Source organism: Zonotrichia albicollis, chromosome 6, assembly GCF_047830755.1.
Source record: "Zonotrichia albicollis isolate bZonAlb1 chromosome 6, bZonAlb1.hap1, whole genome shotgun sequence".
NCBI lineage: Eukaryota > Metazoa > Chordata > Aves > Passeriformes > Passerellidae > Zonotrichia > Zonotrichia albicollis.
In genome coordinates, this window is record NC_133824.1 from 29,158,701 (window position 1) to 29,171,161 (window position 12,461).

At 49.3% G+C, this 12,461-nt stretch overlaps 2 protein-coding genes across 3 annotated transcripts; both read left to right on the forward strand.

The window, feature by feature from the left end:
- Window positions 1-365: 365 nt before the first annotated feature.
- On the forward strand, window positions 366-6,754 carry RIOX1 (ribosomal oxygenase 1). 2 transcript variants are annotated; one of them, XM_074542960.1, is made up of 2 exons: window positions 366-746; window positions 792-6,754. In XM_074542960.1, exons 1-2 carry the CDS (start codon window positions 561-563, stop codon window positions 2,340-2,342), a joined length of 1,737 nt encoding a protein of 578 aa, XP_074399061.1. In that variant the 5' UTR covers window positions 366-560; the 3' UTR covers window positions 2,343-6,754. The 2 variants fall into 2 exon arrangements, with proteins under 2 accessions (XP_074399061.1, XP_014120876.2); XM_014265401.2 differs by having other exon boundaries at window positions 368-6,754.
- Window positions 6,755-6,892: 138 nt separating this feature from the next.
- LOC102060671 (acyl-coenzyme A thioesterase 5) lies at window positions 6,893-12,111 on the forward strand. The gene is made up of 3 exons (XM_074542964.1): window positions 6,893-9,377; window positions 9,984-10,186; window positions 10,816-12,111. Exons 1-3 carry the CDS (start codon window positions 8,576-8,578, stop codon window positions 11,395-11,397), a joined length of 1,587 nt encoding a protein of 528 aa, XP_074399065.1. The 5' UTR covers window positions 6,893-8,575; the 3' UTR covers window positions 11,398-12,111.
- The last annotated feature ends 350 nt before the right edge of the window (window positions 12,112-12,461 follow it).

Sequence of the window (12,461 nt, forward strand, 5' to 3'; positions counted from 1 at the left end):
ACTATGTGACATGACCGTCCTTTGAGTTTTTGGGATCCTTTTGAGATGACAGCCTTACAGCTGCTATCAACATCAAAAGCACAAGAAAAGGGGAGGGGGATGGCACACAAGAATTAGCTCCATTTAATTTGGGTTGCTACTCCTTGTGCAACACATTATGAAATGAGTGTTAGCTCATCTAGACTCATTAGGTTACAAAGTAATTCCAGGCTGTCTAAAAGCATATCTTTACCGTACGCCTTCACACAAAACATAACTTTCTGAACGTACTGCTTAGTGCGTACTTCCAGAACGAAGCTTCCCAGCCAAAGAACAGACCTGCATCGTACCAAGGCGAATCGCCTCTTTTTTTCTTCCGCAGGGCGGGGGAAGCAAATATACCCAGCACTTTTTAAGCGGCGGAGATGACAAAAGACAAGACATTCTGTTCCACACTGCACCACAGGCACCCATAGAACGCGTCCTTCCGGCGGCAGACGAGGGGCGGGGACAGGCGGGGACGGGCTCCATCCCGTGCCCGGGGCGCTCCCGGCGGAAGCGGTGGCGCGGGGCGGGGAGCCATGGCGGCCATGGTGATGGAGCAACGTGAGTTGGGGCGGCTCTCGGCACTCGCCGTGTACCGCCGGATGGCGGGGACCGGGCGGATGGAGCGGCGCCGCCGCGGGGCCCCGCTGCCCGCGGGTCGCAAGCGGGCCAAGGCCCGCCCGAGGCGCGGCCGGGCGGGAGGCGGCGGATCGGAGCCGGAGGCGCCGCCGCCCGCGGCGCCCCCGAGCCACTTGGAGCTCCCCGAGGAGGCCCCCGTGGAGCTCCCCGTGGAGCTCCCCGTGGTGGTCCCCGTAGAGGCCCCCGTGGAGGCCCCCGTGGATCCTCGGCCCGAGGCGACGGACGCCGGGCCTGACGCGAAACCGCGTGGTGGCCCCAAGGCGATGCTCTGCGGCCCGCGGCCGGCCGGGAAGGACGGCGGCGGTGTGTCGGGGCTGCTGCGGCGGCTGGCGCTGCTGGAGGACAGCCGGCAGCGGGCCGCCGAGCTCTTCCGCTGGCTGCTGGCCCCGGTGGCGCCGGCGGAGTTCCTGGGGCGGCACTGGGAACGGGCGCCGCTGCTGCTGCGGCGGGGCGACCCCGGCTACTACGCGGGGCTCTTCTCCACGGCCGACTTCGACGCCGCCTTGCGAGGAGGAGAGGTTCACTTCGGCACCCACCTGGATGTGACCAGCTATGCCGAGGGAGTGCGGGAGACGCACAACCCCTCCGGCAGAGCCCTGCCTGCTGTCGTGTGGGACTTCTACCAGAACGGCTGCTCCCTGCGCCTCCTCTGCCCGCAGGCCTTCTCCCCTACCGTCTGGCACTTCCTCTCCATCCTGCAGGAGCAGTTTGGCAGCATGGCAGGGGCGAACACCTACCTCACGCCCCCGGGTACGCAGGGCTTTGCCCCCCACTATGATGACATCGAGGCCTTCGTGCTGCAGCTGGAGGGGAAGAAGCACTGGCGTGTCTACAGGCCCAGAACAGATGCTGAGGTGCTGCCCCAGTTCTCCAGTGCAAACCTCACACAGGCTGAACTCGGTGAGCCTGTGCTGGAGACTGTGCTGGAGGCTGGAGACCTGCTGTACTTCCCCCGTGGCTTTATTCACCAGGGTGATTGTCTCCCTGATGCACATTCACTCCACATCACTGTGTCTTCCTACCAGAGAAATTCCTGGGGGGACTTTTTGGAGAAGCTCCTCCCAGCTGCCCTGCAGATGGCCCTGGAGGAGGATGTGGAGTACCGACGGGGGCTTCCCATGGACTACCTGCAGTATATGGGGGTCACTAACTCTGACACAGTCGATGCTCGGCGAACGGCCTTTGTGGAGAAGGTGCAGAGCCTGATAAAGAAACTTGTTGACTATGCACCCATCGATGCTGCTGTGGATCAGAGAGCCAAGTCGTTTCTTCATGACTGTCTCCCTCCAGTGCTCACTCAAAGTGAAAAGGCACAGAGTGTCTACGGCTTCCCGGCCCGGTGGCAAGATGGAGGCCCCTGCAACGTTGATATCCTGATAACAAAAGACACCGAAGTACGCCTGCTCCGTCATGGCATTGTTAGACTGTGTAATGAAGAGGCAGGTGTGATGCTGTACTACACTACAGAAAACTCAAGAGTGTATCATAAGGAAGAACCCAAGTTTCTTGAGCTAGATCCTGAATATACAGACAGTATAGAATTTCTTCTGTCTTCCTATCCAAATCATGTAAGTGTGGCTAACCTTCCATGTGAAACCTTGGAGGAAAAGATTTCTCTAGCTACACTTCTGTTTGAGAAAGGTATTCTGACTACAAAGAAGCCTCTGGCAAAAATCTAACCCTTATTTTTTCACAAAATAAAAGTACACTTGTTTAGAAAATGTTCTGTCTTGGTCTTGCCTTTTGTCTGCTAGATATGAATCAGCAGTTCAGGTCTCTGCATCTCATCTGGGGATAGAAGGTCTATGTCGTGGGTAGAGAAATCAAATGTTCTGAATAAAATAAGTATTTGCTCTAGGAGCAATTCTGCATGGCTAAGTGCCTAGAGAAGAGAATTTGTTATCTTCTTTTCACCAGCCATGTTATTACACCCTAGGTAACTTCAGGGAGGTTGTGAACTTTCTTGTAGTCATCATCATGTTTTCAGAGTATTTTTAAGCAGTCTGCTCAGCTTTATGCAGGAAATACTGTTCATAGGCATATTTGGTAATGGTCACCATTCTGTCTGCCTTTGCTGGGCTATCCTGCATACATGGTGTGGCCTTCAGGTCCATGCTGTGTTGTAAAGATCCCTTGGTCACACATTTACACTTCCTAAAAGAGGAGCCTGTATGCAGCTCCCACTCAGTTTGGGCAATCACACCCACCTATGTGGCCCTGCCCCTACTGAATGATGCAGTAAGATTTTCTCAGGCAAACGTGATCTGTTGCGTTTGAAATGCTTCAGGTTCGCTTGCTTCCTTTTCAGTCCAGTAATACAAATAAAATATCTTCCCCCCCCCTCCGGTTCCCCACAGCAGCCTTTAGCAATGAAATTATTGGTCCTTTCAAGGCAAGTGGGGTGCCTTCCAATATGTTTGGGGATTTTTTGTGCTGGGTGAAAAAGTTCCATTTTAGGACCACATGAATATGTGCCTGGCTGTGAGGTCAGTCCCCATAAATACTGGCAAACCTCTGAAACGTTTTTCCACAATGCTATTTTATCACAGCAGTCAGCAGGTGAGAGATAGTTCTGTCTTTAAAGCCTCCTGAAGCTATACTCACTGAGAGCGGGATGCATTGCCCTGTGCTCCTCCGAGCCATTGGGTTATCCAGGTTTTGCAAGACAGCACCCATACACTCAACTGTTTGGGATTTAAGTGTACAGTATGTCCTCCAAGATCCCATACTTGGAACACTGCCAGCCTTTCCTCCCTCTTTTGCCTGTATGCTTTTGCTAAATCTTGAAAGCTGAGCTGTGTAAAATTGCACAAGATCATGCTGGGGTGCCCTTGGGCCTCTTGGCTCTGTGAAGCGCTAGTGGCTGGACAGAAATGCTGTTGCCAAACTCATCCTCAGACCCCCTGTCTACTCATCCTCACCAGCCATCCTTACCGCACCATTTATGTCCCTGGTAAATATCTCCTGTCCCAGTGGTGCCCTTCCTGGGTTGCTCTGTGTGCTCTATGTGCAACCACAGGCACCAGCACTGCAGCTTTGTTGCTTGGGGCTGTGCTGCAGAGCTGCACCAGGAGCTCATGCTGCTCTTTCTGCGATGGATGCAAGCACTCCCATGTCTGTTTTGAGCATTTTAATGCTCACCAAAGACAGCATAAAATCTCCTTAGCTTTTCCTTTCCCTGGACTCTGGAAACTGCCTGGACTTACAGGACACCTTACAGGTACTCCTCACAGATTTACACAGGACTAGCTAGGCACAGAGTTTCTGTTTTCTTAATTGCTCTTTCTGCAGAAAGCTATTTCTTGCTGAGACCTGCAGAGTATACCAAATTTTTTTGACTAGGAGGTAGTGGTCCATTATGATCCCAGTAAGAAAAGCATATTTTGTAAGGTATCTAAAAATGCCATGTATTATAGCTAATACTAATCTTACATCCCTTTAGATGCTGAGAACCCCAAGCAAAGAAGCATTTCCCCATGTCATGCAGACGTAGTTCATAGCAGAGATTGTCTCTGTTTTGAGGAGAAAAGAAGAAAACCCCACAACTTTGTCAAAGTTGTAAAGCTTAGTATGTTTATTACAGCGCTGGACGCATGTGGAGATTGCTCTCCTCAAAAAAAGCATGCGTGCCTCTGAGAACTTCAGGTCTCTTTTTATCTCTCTCTCAAATACATATGCATACAATTTCACAATAGGTTCATACATATTCATTTTTATGGGTTTCATGTGACATTTACTGCTAGTTCCCTTTTATCAGAAGGAATTCCGAGGTCAGGTTGACCTGCCCTTACAGCAGTCCCTGTCACTCTGTCATCTTCTGTCTCCCCCCCTTTATCTCTGTCCTTCGCTGAAGTAACTTCACTGAGCTTAGGCCTTGCAGTCTGGCTAAATAACTATGATTTCTAACCACAGACTCAACTCAAAAATTTTACATTTCCTCCAAATTAAAATGGATTTCTATCCTGGAAAATTTTCACTTTGCTTCATCTCCTTTCAGTCTTTTAAGGTATTGTAAGATTCTTGAATAAGGAAACAGCTCTTTGTAGCATATCTACAGTCAAAGAGAAACAATGTTTGCAAGGGAATATCTTTGTGCACTGTTCAATAAGGGCAGGGCCACATAAGCTGTGTTACCTTAGGTCCTGGGTGGGAGCTGCCTGTGGTCTCAGTAAGGAAGAGCTGGCTGAGTTTCCTGTAGGGCCTGGGTTCTGTGTAGGGCAGCACAGGCCTGAAGGCGCCGTTGTACAGGCAGCGCAGCACAGGCACCAAAGGCACGGGGCAGTGTCGTGCCCTCCAGAGGTCATAACACCGTGGCTATTGGAGGGGAATGTTCTGCGTGCTGTAAGGCAAGGACCATGCTGATGGTCCCTTCATGGGCTTCCAAGCAGTGCAGAAACACAAATGAAGATACAGGAAACATATCCACCAATTTTTCCAAGCGAAGCTGAGCAGGACAGGAGAATTTTGAGACAGCAAGCATTTATTTGCTCTCATAATCAGACCCTTGGGGCACAGGAACAGCATCTTTTTGAAGGACACAAAGGACCATTGAGTTTCACAACATCCATATGGGGCACAAAAAGTGGGGAGGGGAGTCGGCAGTCCCACACGTGCCTGTCACTTTGCCACTTTTGAGAAAGATGCAGAAATACTCATCTGGTTTGGCTAGCACCTGCCAGAATGCTCACCTAGGAAAGGGGAAGAATCAACAGATATGCACTGGTACTATTCAGAGCATGGGTACTATTCAGATACCACAATCTCAGAGTGACTGAGAAGAGAAGACACCTGCATTGTGGAGAGGAGACACATGCATTTTTTGAAGCAGCTTTCATGAATTGTCACCACATGCCCACATGTGAACTGTTAGTCTAAAAAATATAAAGAGAAAAGACTTTACTGGTAGCCAGCTGTGGGAGGTTGACCTTGGCTGGGTGCTGGATATCTGCCAAGCCACTCTTTCAATCCTCTTTAGCAACAGGAGAGGTGGAGAAACTAAGAGAAACCCTACAGGTCAAGATACGGACAGGGAATAATTCATCAATATTTTGACCAACATCACCGGCAAAACAGACTTGACTTGGAGAAGAATAATTTAATTTATTGCCAGTAAATAACAGAGTAGAAAGGAAGATATAAAAAGAAAATTAAAACCACCTTTTCCTCATCTTTAAGCAGCACTAGGTACATCTCTGAGATGGCTGAAACTGTCTCTGTCAAATATGGGGGAACCTTGATCTCCTCTTACAGCCTCCCACTACCAAAGCATTTCCACATTAGCTCTAAATAATCTTATTTTTCTCTTGCAACCAGAGTTCAAATAGTGTCATTGTGCTTGTTCTCTCTTGGCTATCATAAAAGAATGTTTTACATAAAATAGAAAAAAAAATTATGTAGGAGATGCCTGTCCTTTGTTCAAAAGAAAAAGTAAATACTGCTGTCACATTCTTTGTGTGGTTTTGCAAACTCTCAGCATTGGACAATCTTCCCCTCCATCAATCTTTTCAGCTGAGCACTGATGAGCATTTCCTTCTATCTCCCAGGTGAAGGGTCCAGGGGTTGGCCTGCTTGGTTTCTCCAAAGGAGCCGAAGTGTCCCTTGCCATGGCTGCCTTCCTGAAGAACATCTTGGCTGTTGCTTCCCTCAATGCCCCTGTTGCTGTTACAGCGATTCCTCTCTCTTACAAAAATAAAATCATCCCCACTGTGGCCTTACATGAACACAAAGCCAAGGCCACCAATTCCAAATTTCTTGACTATTCTGATGGCATGGATGATCCCTTTCAAGCTCCTGGCGACCAAAGCCGGATCCCACTAGAGAAAGGTGAGGCACAGCTTCTATTCATGGTGGGCCAAGATGACTGTGTTGTCAAAAGTGAGTATCATGCTACTGAAGTCTGCAAGCTTCTGCAAGCTCAAGGGAAGAAAAATTTTCAGATTCTCTCCTACCCTGGAACAGGGCACTGCATAGACCCACCCTTTTTCCCTTTGTACCACATAGGAAGCCACCCTGTTTTTCACAAGCGAGCAGCCCTGGGTGGGGAGCTCAGGGCTTATTCTAAAGCTCAGGTTCATGCTTGGTCACAGATCCAGGCATTTTTCAAAAAGTATTTAATTGTTAACTAATGTGCAACAAATAATGTGCAAGTAACACACCATTTTGAACAACCAGATCTGATAAATTCTACTGCAGTTATGAGGTCAAACCTTTGTCACAGCTGTACCAGTAAAACTGCAGTATCTTTCATACCTTTGCATATCCATAACACAGAAAATAAATGGGCTTGCCTTTTCTGTCCCCCTCTCAACCTTTCTGCTCAAGTGTCCAGAAAAGGAATGGTGGGTTTTGCATTAGTCTTTGATAAAACAGGTCATGTGCAAAATGCACAGTTATGTTTCTTGGGTGGTTTCTATTCCTCTAATACTTGACAGTCCTTTCCATGTCACCGTGGTCTCTACATGAATATGCTATCCTCAGGTCATACTAATTGTCTCTAATGACAGTTTTGGAGCAGAGATTTCACTGCTCTTCTGGTGACTGTGTCATTGCAATGGAAATGTCTCTGACCTCTGTGCTGCTGGAAGTGTGTAAGAATGGCTGCTATGGCCAGGATGCTGGGCTCTCTCTGGTTAAGCCTTGGAAAAGGCTGTTTGCCTTCTTTGTTATTGGGATGAGAATTGCAATAAGGAGTCTAAAATTTGAAAGCTGTGTATTCATTTGTTGTGCTTTGGTGTAAACAGGTTTTGCATCTTGACCACTCTCCCATCCTAGGGTAGATCAAGGGTCCTGTTGGTGGAAAGGTCTTGAGGGCCTCCTGCTCAGCAGAGAAGTCACACACTCCAAAATACCTGTGTATCTTGAACTGCCACCAGCACCCAACAACTGCTTTGCGAGGACAAAGCCAGGGGCCAGGGAGCACCATTTCTGTCAGACCTGGAGGGTTGCCACCTCCTTTGTGAACACCATCTCCCCATGCAAGCTGAACAAGCTGTCCATTTTGCAGGTGTCCTCCAGGCCAGCTTGATACACTGGGGCAAACCTCAGAGCCAGCAGTTGCCTCTCAGTCCTGTCATGTTTTCAGCACCTGGGCATCCCCATTGTAGCCCTTCCCTGCCCAGCATGTTTCATAACAGATGTTATCAGCAGCACTGTCTGATACGTCTGGGCCTGCCTTAGCAAGGATAAGACTCTTTTTATGAGCGTGGGCTAGAAGGGAATGTGATAGAGCAGGAGGGAGGGAGGAACATAAGTCTCCGAGTAGCTCATTGCAATGCCAGGTGTTGTCATCACACAAAATGGCACGTCTCAGGAGATGCCAGGAGATAGTGCTGGCTGGTGGGGCTGTCTCTGCCTGAGATGTTCCCAGGCCTGCAGCTTGGCTGAGTTTGAGGGAAAAGGAGTCTGCAGGAGAAACCCGGGAAGGAGGAATGTGTCTGTGTCCAGTCCAGCAGGCCTGCTGTAGAGAACTTCAACCACAGCAGATAAGCACACTGTGCATCAACAAGTGTCTGGAGAGAGCCTTTTGGAGATCTTAGTATCATAGAATGGTTCAGGTTGAAAGGGACCTTAAATGTCATATAGTCTGACCCCCCTGCAATAAGAAAGAACATCTTCAACTAGATCAGATTGCTCAGAGCCCTGTCCAACTTGGTCTTGGATGTTTCCAAGCATGGGACATCCATCGCCTCTCTGGGCAACCTGGGATATTGTTTTACTACCCTCATAGTAAAAAACTTCTACCTTATGTCTAATCTGTATCAACTGTCTTATAGTTTAAAGCCATTGTTCTACTAACAAACTTGTCTCCATCTTACAGGCCTCCTTCAGGTACTGAAAGGTGGCAATAAAGTGTCCCTGGAGCTTTCTCTTCTTTGAGCTGAGATGCTCCATCTGTGTCAGGGGATTGGCTGTGATGGTCCCGCCCTGCCGTGGGTGCTGGCAGGGATGCAACAATGGCTCCAGGCAAATCTGGCATCTCCCAGCACATGTAGATCCACACCATTCCTGCTTAAATTCCCCCCACCCCCGCCTATGTGTAGGAAGCTGCATTCATAAAAGAAGCCTCAGCTTGAATGCAGACAGTGGACTCGACAACTCCGGAGTCATGTGGCAGGTCAGTGCCCGCTCCCTGTGCCGGGCCAGTTCCCGCGCCTGGCAGAGGCAGCTGCCCTGGCCCGGCCCCGCACCTGCAGCCCCACGGAGCCGCGGCCCCGCGTGGAGCCCCGGGACAGCCCCCGCCCAGGGACTCTCCTCCATGGCCCCCTCCATCCACCTGTCGCCCGCCGCCCGCAGCCTCTTCGATCAGCCGCTGGCCATCGCCGTGCAGGGCCTGGGCCCGCGGCAGCAGGTCACTCTGCGGACGTCCTTGCGGGACGAGACCAGAGAGCTGTTCCAGGCCAGTGCCCGCTACCAGGCGGGCGACGACGGCGAGCTGGATCTCGCCCGCTGTCCTGCGCTGCCGGGAGGCAGCTTCTCCGGCCTGGAGCCCATGGGGCTGCTCTGGGCTTTGCAGCCCGAGAAACCTTTCTGGCGGCTGGTAAAGCGGGACGTGCAGAGTCCCTTCCTCCTGCAGCTGGAGGTGTTTGAGGGCCACGGGGAGCGCCACGGGCGGCTCCTGGCCCAGGCGCAGCACGAGCGGGCGTTCCTGCGGGACGGGGTGCGGAGAATCCCGGTGCGAGAAGGGAGGATCCGGGCGACGCTTTTCCTGCCCCCCGGTGAGTACCAACTGCAGCCATCCTGCTTTCTCTAAACTGGTGTTGTGTTGGTGAAAGTTGTTCCATGACCTCTGTGGAGTCCATTAAAGCCTCATGTCCTTTCCCCCATCCTTCCCTCCCCACTCCCATGCCACTCACCAGCCCGACCATGCTTCCCAATTCACCGGCCCATGCACGTGCCAGGACACAGCTGCAGAAGGGAGAGGAAAAACCATTCTTACTCGGGGCTTGAGGTTAAAAAAAAAAAGAAAACAAACTAAAAAACAACCATGAAGAAATTCACAGCAAGTGAATGTGAGTGTGCCTTGAGAGCTGCTAGACAAGAAGCTGCAGAATACAGTGGTGTCGTATTTTGTTTTGATTCCTAAAACAAATAAAGGTTTGCACCTTATCTAAGAGGTTCTGCTCCTGCATTTTTTTTTCCTCTACAACACAATTTAGAATTTTTTCAGGTGCTGACACTGCACAGCTGACTGATAGCATCTTTTCCTCAAAAGAAGCTTTTCTGCAGTTCCTGTTTTGTACCTCGTTTGATGCATTCCAAACCAGAGAAACATTGAAAGGAGTCATTTCAGGCAATTCTGATCTTTGTCTTGTTTGCTCCAGGAGAAGACACCTTTCCAGGGATCATTGATATACATGGACTTGGAGGAGGTCTTTTTGAGTCCAGAGCAAGCCTGCTGGCCAATCATGGCTTTGCCACACTCGCCCTGGCTTATTATCAATTTGAGGATCTGCCCCAGGAACCAAAGACACTCCATCTGGAATATTTTGAAGAGGCAGTGAACTATATGCTGCAGCACCCACAGGTAGGAACACCCATTTGCTCTGGGTTCCAGGAACTGCTCCTGTAAAGTCCTCTCACTTTGCTCAAGTCATCTTTGGAGGAAGCTGCAGAATAACTCACCTGGCAGGGCTGGCCTTTGCAAGGATTTTGGGTGTCTGAGTTCTAGGAAAGAGAAGGGGCAAGTATACATGCTCTGGAAGGGGGGTGGAGAGAGATCACAAAGCAACATCACAAGAGACAGATCAGATGTAACCAAGTGGGAAGTGTTGCAGGAGAAAGCCTTCATGAGTTGCCACCAAATGTCCTCCTACAGTTTAAAGAGTGAAAAGTAAAGAGCATCTGCCAGGGTATAAGACTAATAATTCATAGCTGTGACCTACAAGCTGTCCCCAGAGGGATGAAATCATGTCTCCCCACTCCTGGCTGATTTCGGAATACCAAGGAACATTCTGCATATGAGTGGTTTGAAGTACAGTGTGAGGAGGGAGTATAGGGGGTGTGGGAGGGTATGCCTGCCATTTGTCCAGAAGGAAAAGTAATCATTGCCATGACTTTCTTCATGTGGTTTTGCAGACTCTCAGCATTGGACAATCTTTCCCTCCATCAATCTTTTCAGCTGAGCACTGATGAGCATTTCCTCCTATCTCCCAGGTGAAGGGTCCAGGGGTTGGCCTGCTTGGTTTCTCCAAAGGAGCCGAAGTGTCCCTTGCCATGGCTGCCTTCCTGAAGAACATCTTGGCTGTTGCTTCCCTCAATGCCCCTGTTGCTGTTACAGCGATTCCTCTCTCTTACAAAAATAAAATCATCCCCACTGTGGCCTTACATGAACACAAAGCCAAGGCCACCAATTCCAAATTTCTTGACTATTCTGATGGCATGGATGATCCCTTTCAAGCTCCTGGCGACCAAAGCCGGATCCCACTAGAGAAAGGTGAGGCACAGCTTCTATTCATGGTGGGCCAAGATGACTGTGTTGTCAAAAGTGAGTATCATGCTACTGAAGTCTGCAAGCTTCTGCAAGCTCAAGGGAAGAAAAATTTTCAGATTCTCTCCTACCCTGGAACAGGGCACTGCATAGACCCACCCTTTTTCCCTTTGTACCACATAGGAAGCCACCCTGTTTTTCACAAGCGAGCAGCCCTGGGTGGGGAGCTCAGGGCTTATTCTAAAGCTCAGGTTCATGCTTGGTCACAGATCCAGGCATTTTTCAAAAAGTATTTAATTGTTAACTAATGTGCAACAAATAATGTGCAAGTAACACACCATTTTGAACAACCAGATCTGATAAATTCTACTGCAGTTATGAGGTCAAACCTTTGTCACAGCTGTACCAGTAAAACTGCAGTATCTTTCATACCTTTGCATATCCATAACACAGAAAATAAATGGGCTTGCCTTTTCTGTCCCCCTCTCAACCTTTCTGCTCAAGTGTCCAGAAAAGGAATGGTGGGTTTTGCATTAGTCTTTGATAAAACAGGTCATGTGCAAAATGCACAGTTATGTTTCTTGGGTGGTTTCTATTCCCCTAATACTTGACAGTCCTTTCCATGTCACTGTGGTCTCTACATGAATATGCTATCCTCAGGTCATACTAATTGTCTCTAATGACAGTTTTGGAGCAGAGATTTCACTGCTCTTCTGGTGACTGTGTCATTGCAATGGAAATGTCTCTGACCTCTGTGCTGCTGGAAGTGTGTAAGAATGGCTGCTATGGCCAGGATGCTGGGCTCTCTCTGGTTAAGCCTTGGAAAAGGTCGTTTGCCTTTTGTGCCTTCTTTCCATCTTCCCTTCCAAAGGAAGTGCTCTGGCTTGTGGATACTTCTGGCCCCAAGATATGCAAAAAAACTTTCTGTTGAATTTACAGCCATTTTGATCTTCTCCTACATGATGTGGAGCATTTTAATCTTTGTTACTGGGATGAGAATTGTAATAAAGATTTGAAAGCCATGGAGTCTTTTGCTGTGCTTTGGTTAGAAGCAGGGTTTGCAGCTTGACTACCTTCTCATCCCAGGGTGAAGGCTTAAGAAAGCTTGCAGCTTTGGGATCAAAGGTTACCCAGGTGGGATCAGGAGACCATAGAAGATGGACACTTAGTCCCCTTACCTTCACTCTATTCCACAGGTCTTGTGTCACCAAGCATGGAGGAGAAGGAATTTTGCTGAAGCCTCCAGGACCCTTAGCATCTGCTCCCGCATGTGGTCAAGCCCATGATCAAATCCAATAGTGTAAGCCACAGAGTGTTGTTCTCAACAACAGGAATAGTTGCCACACATTCAGGGCTGGACACCAGACAACAA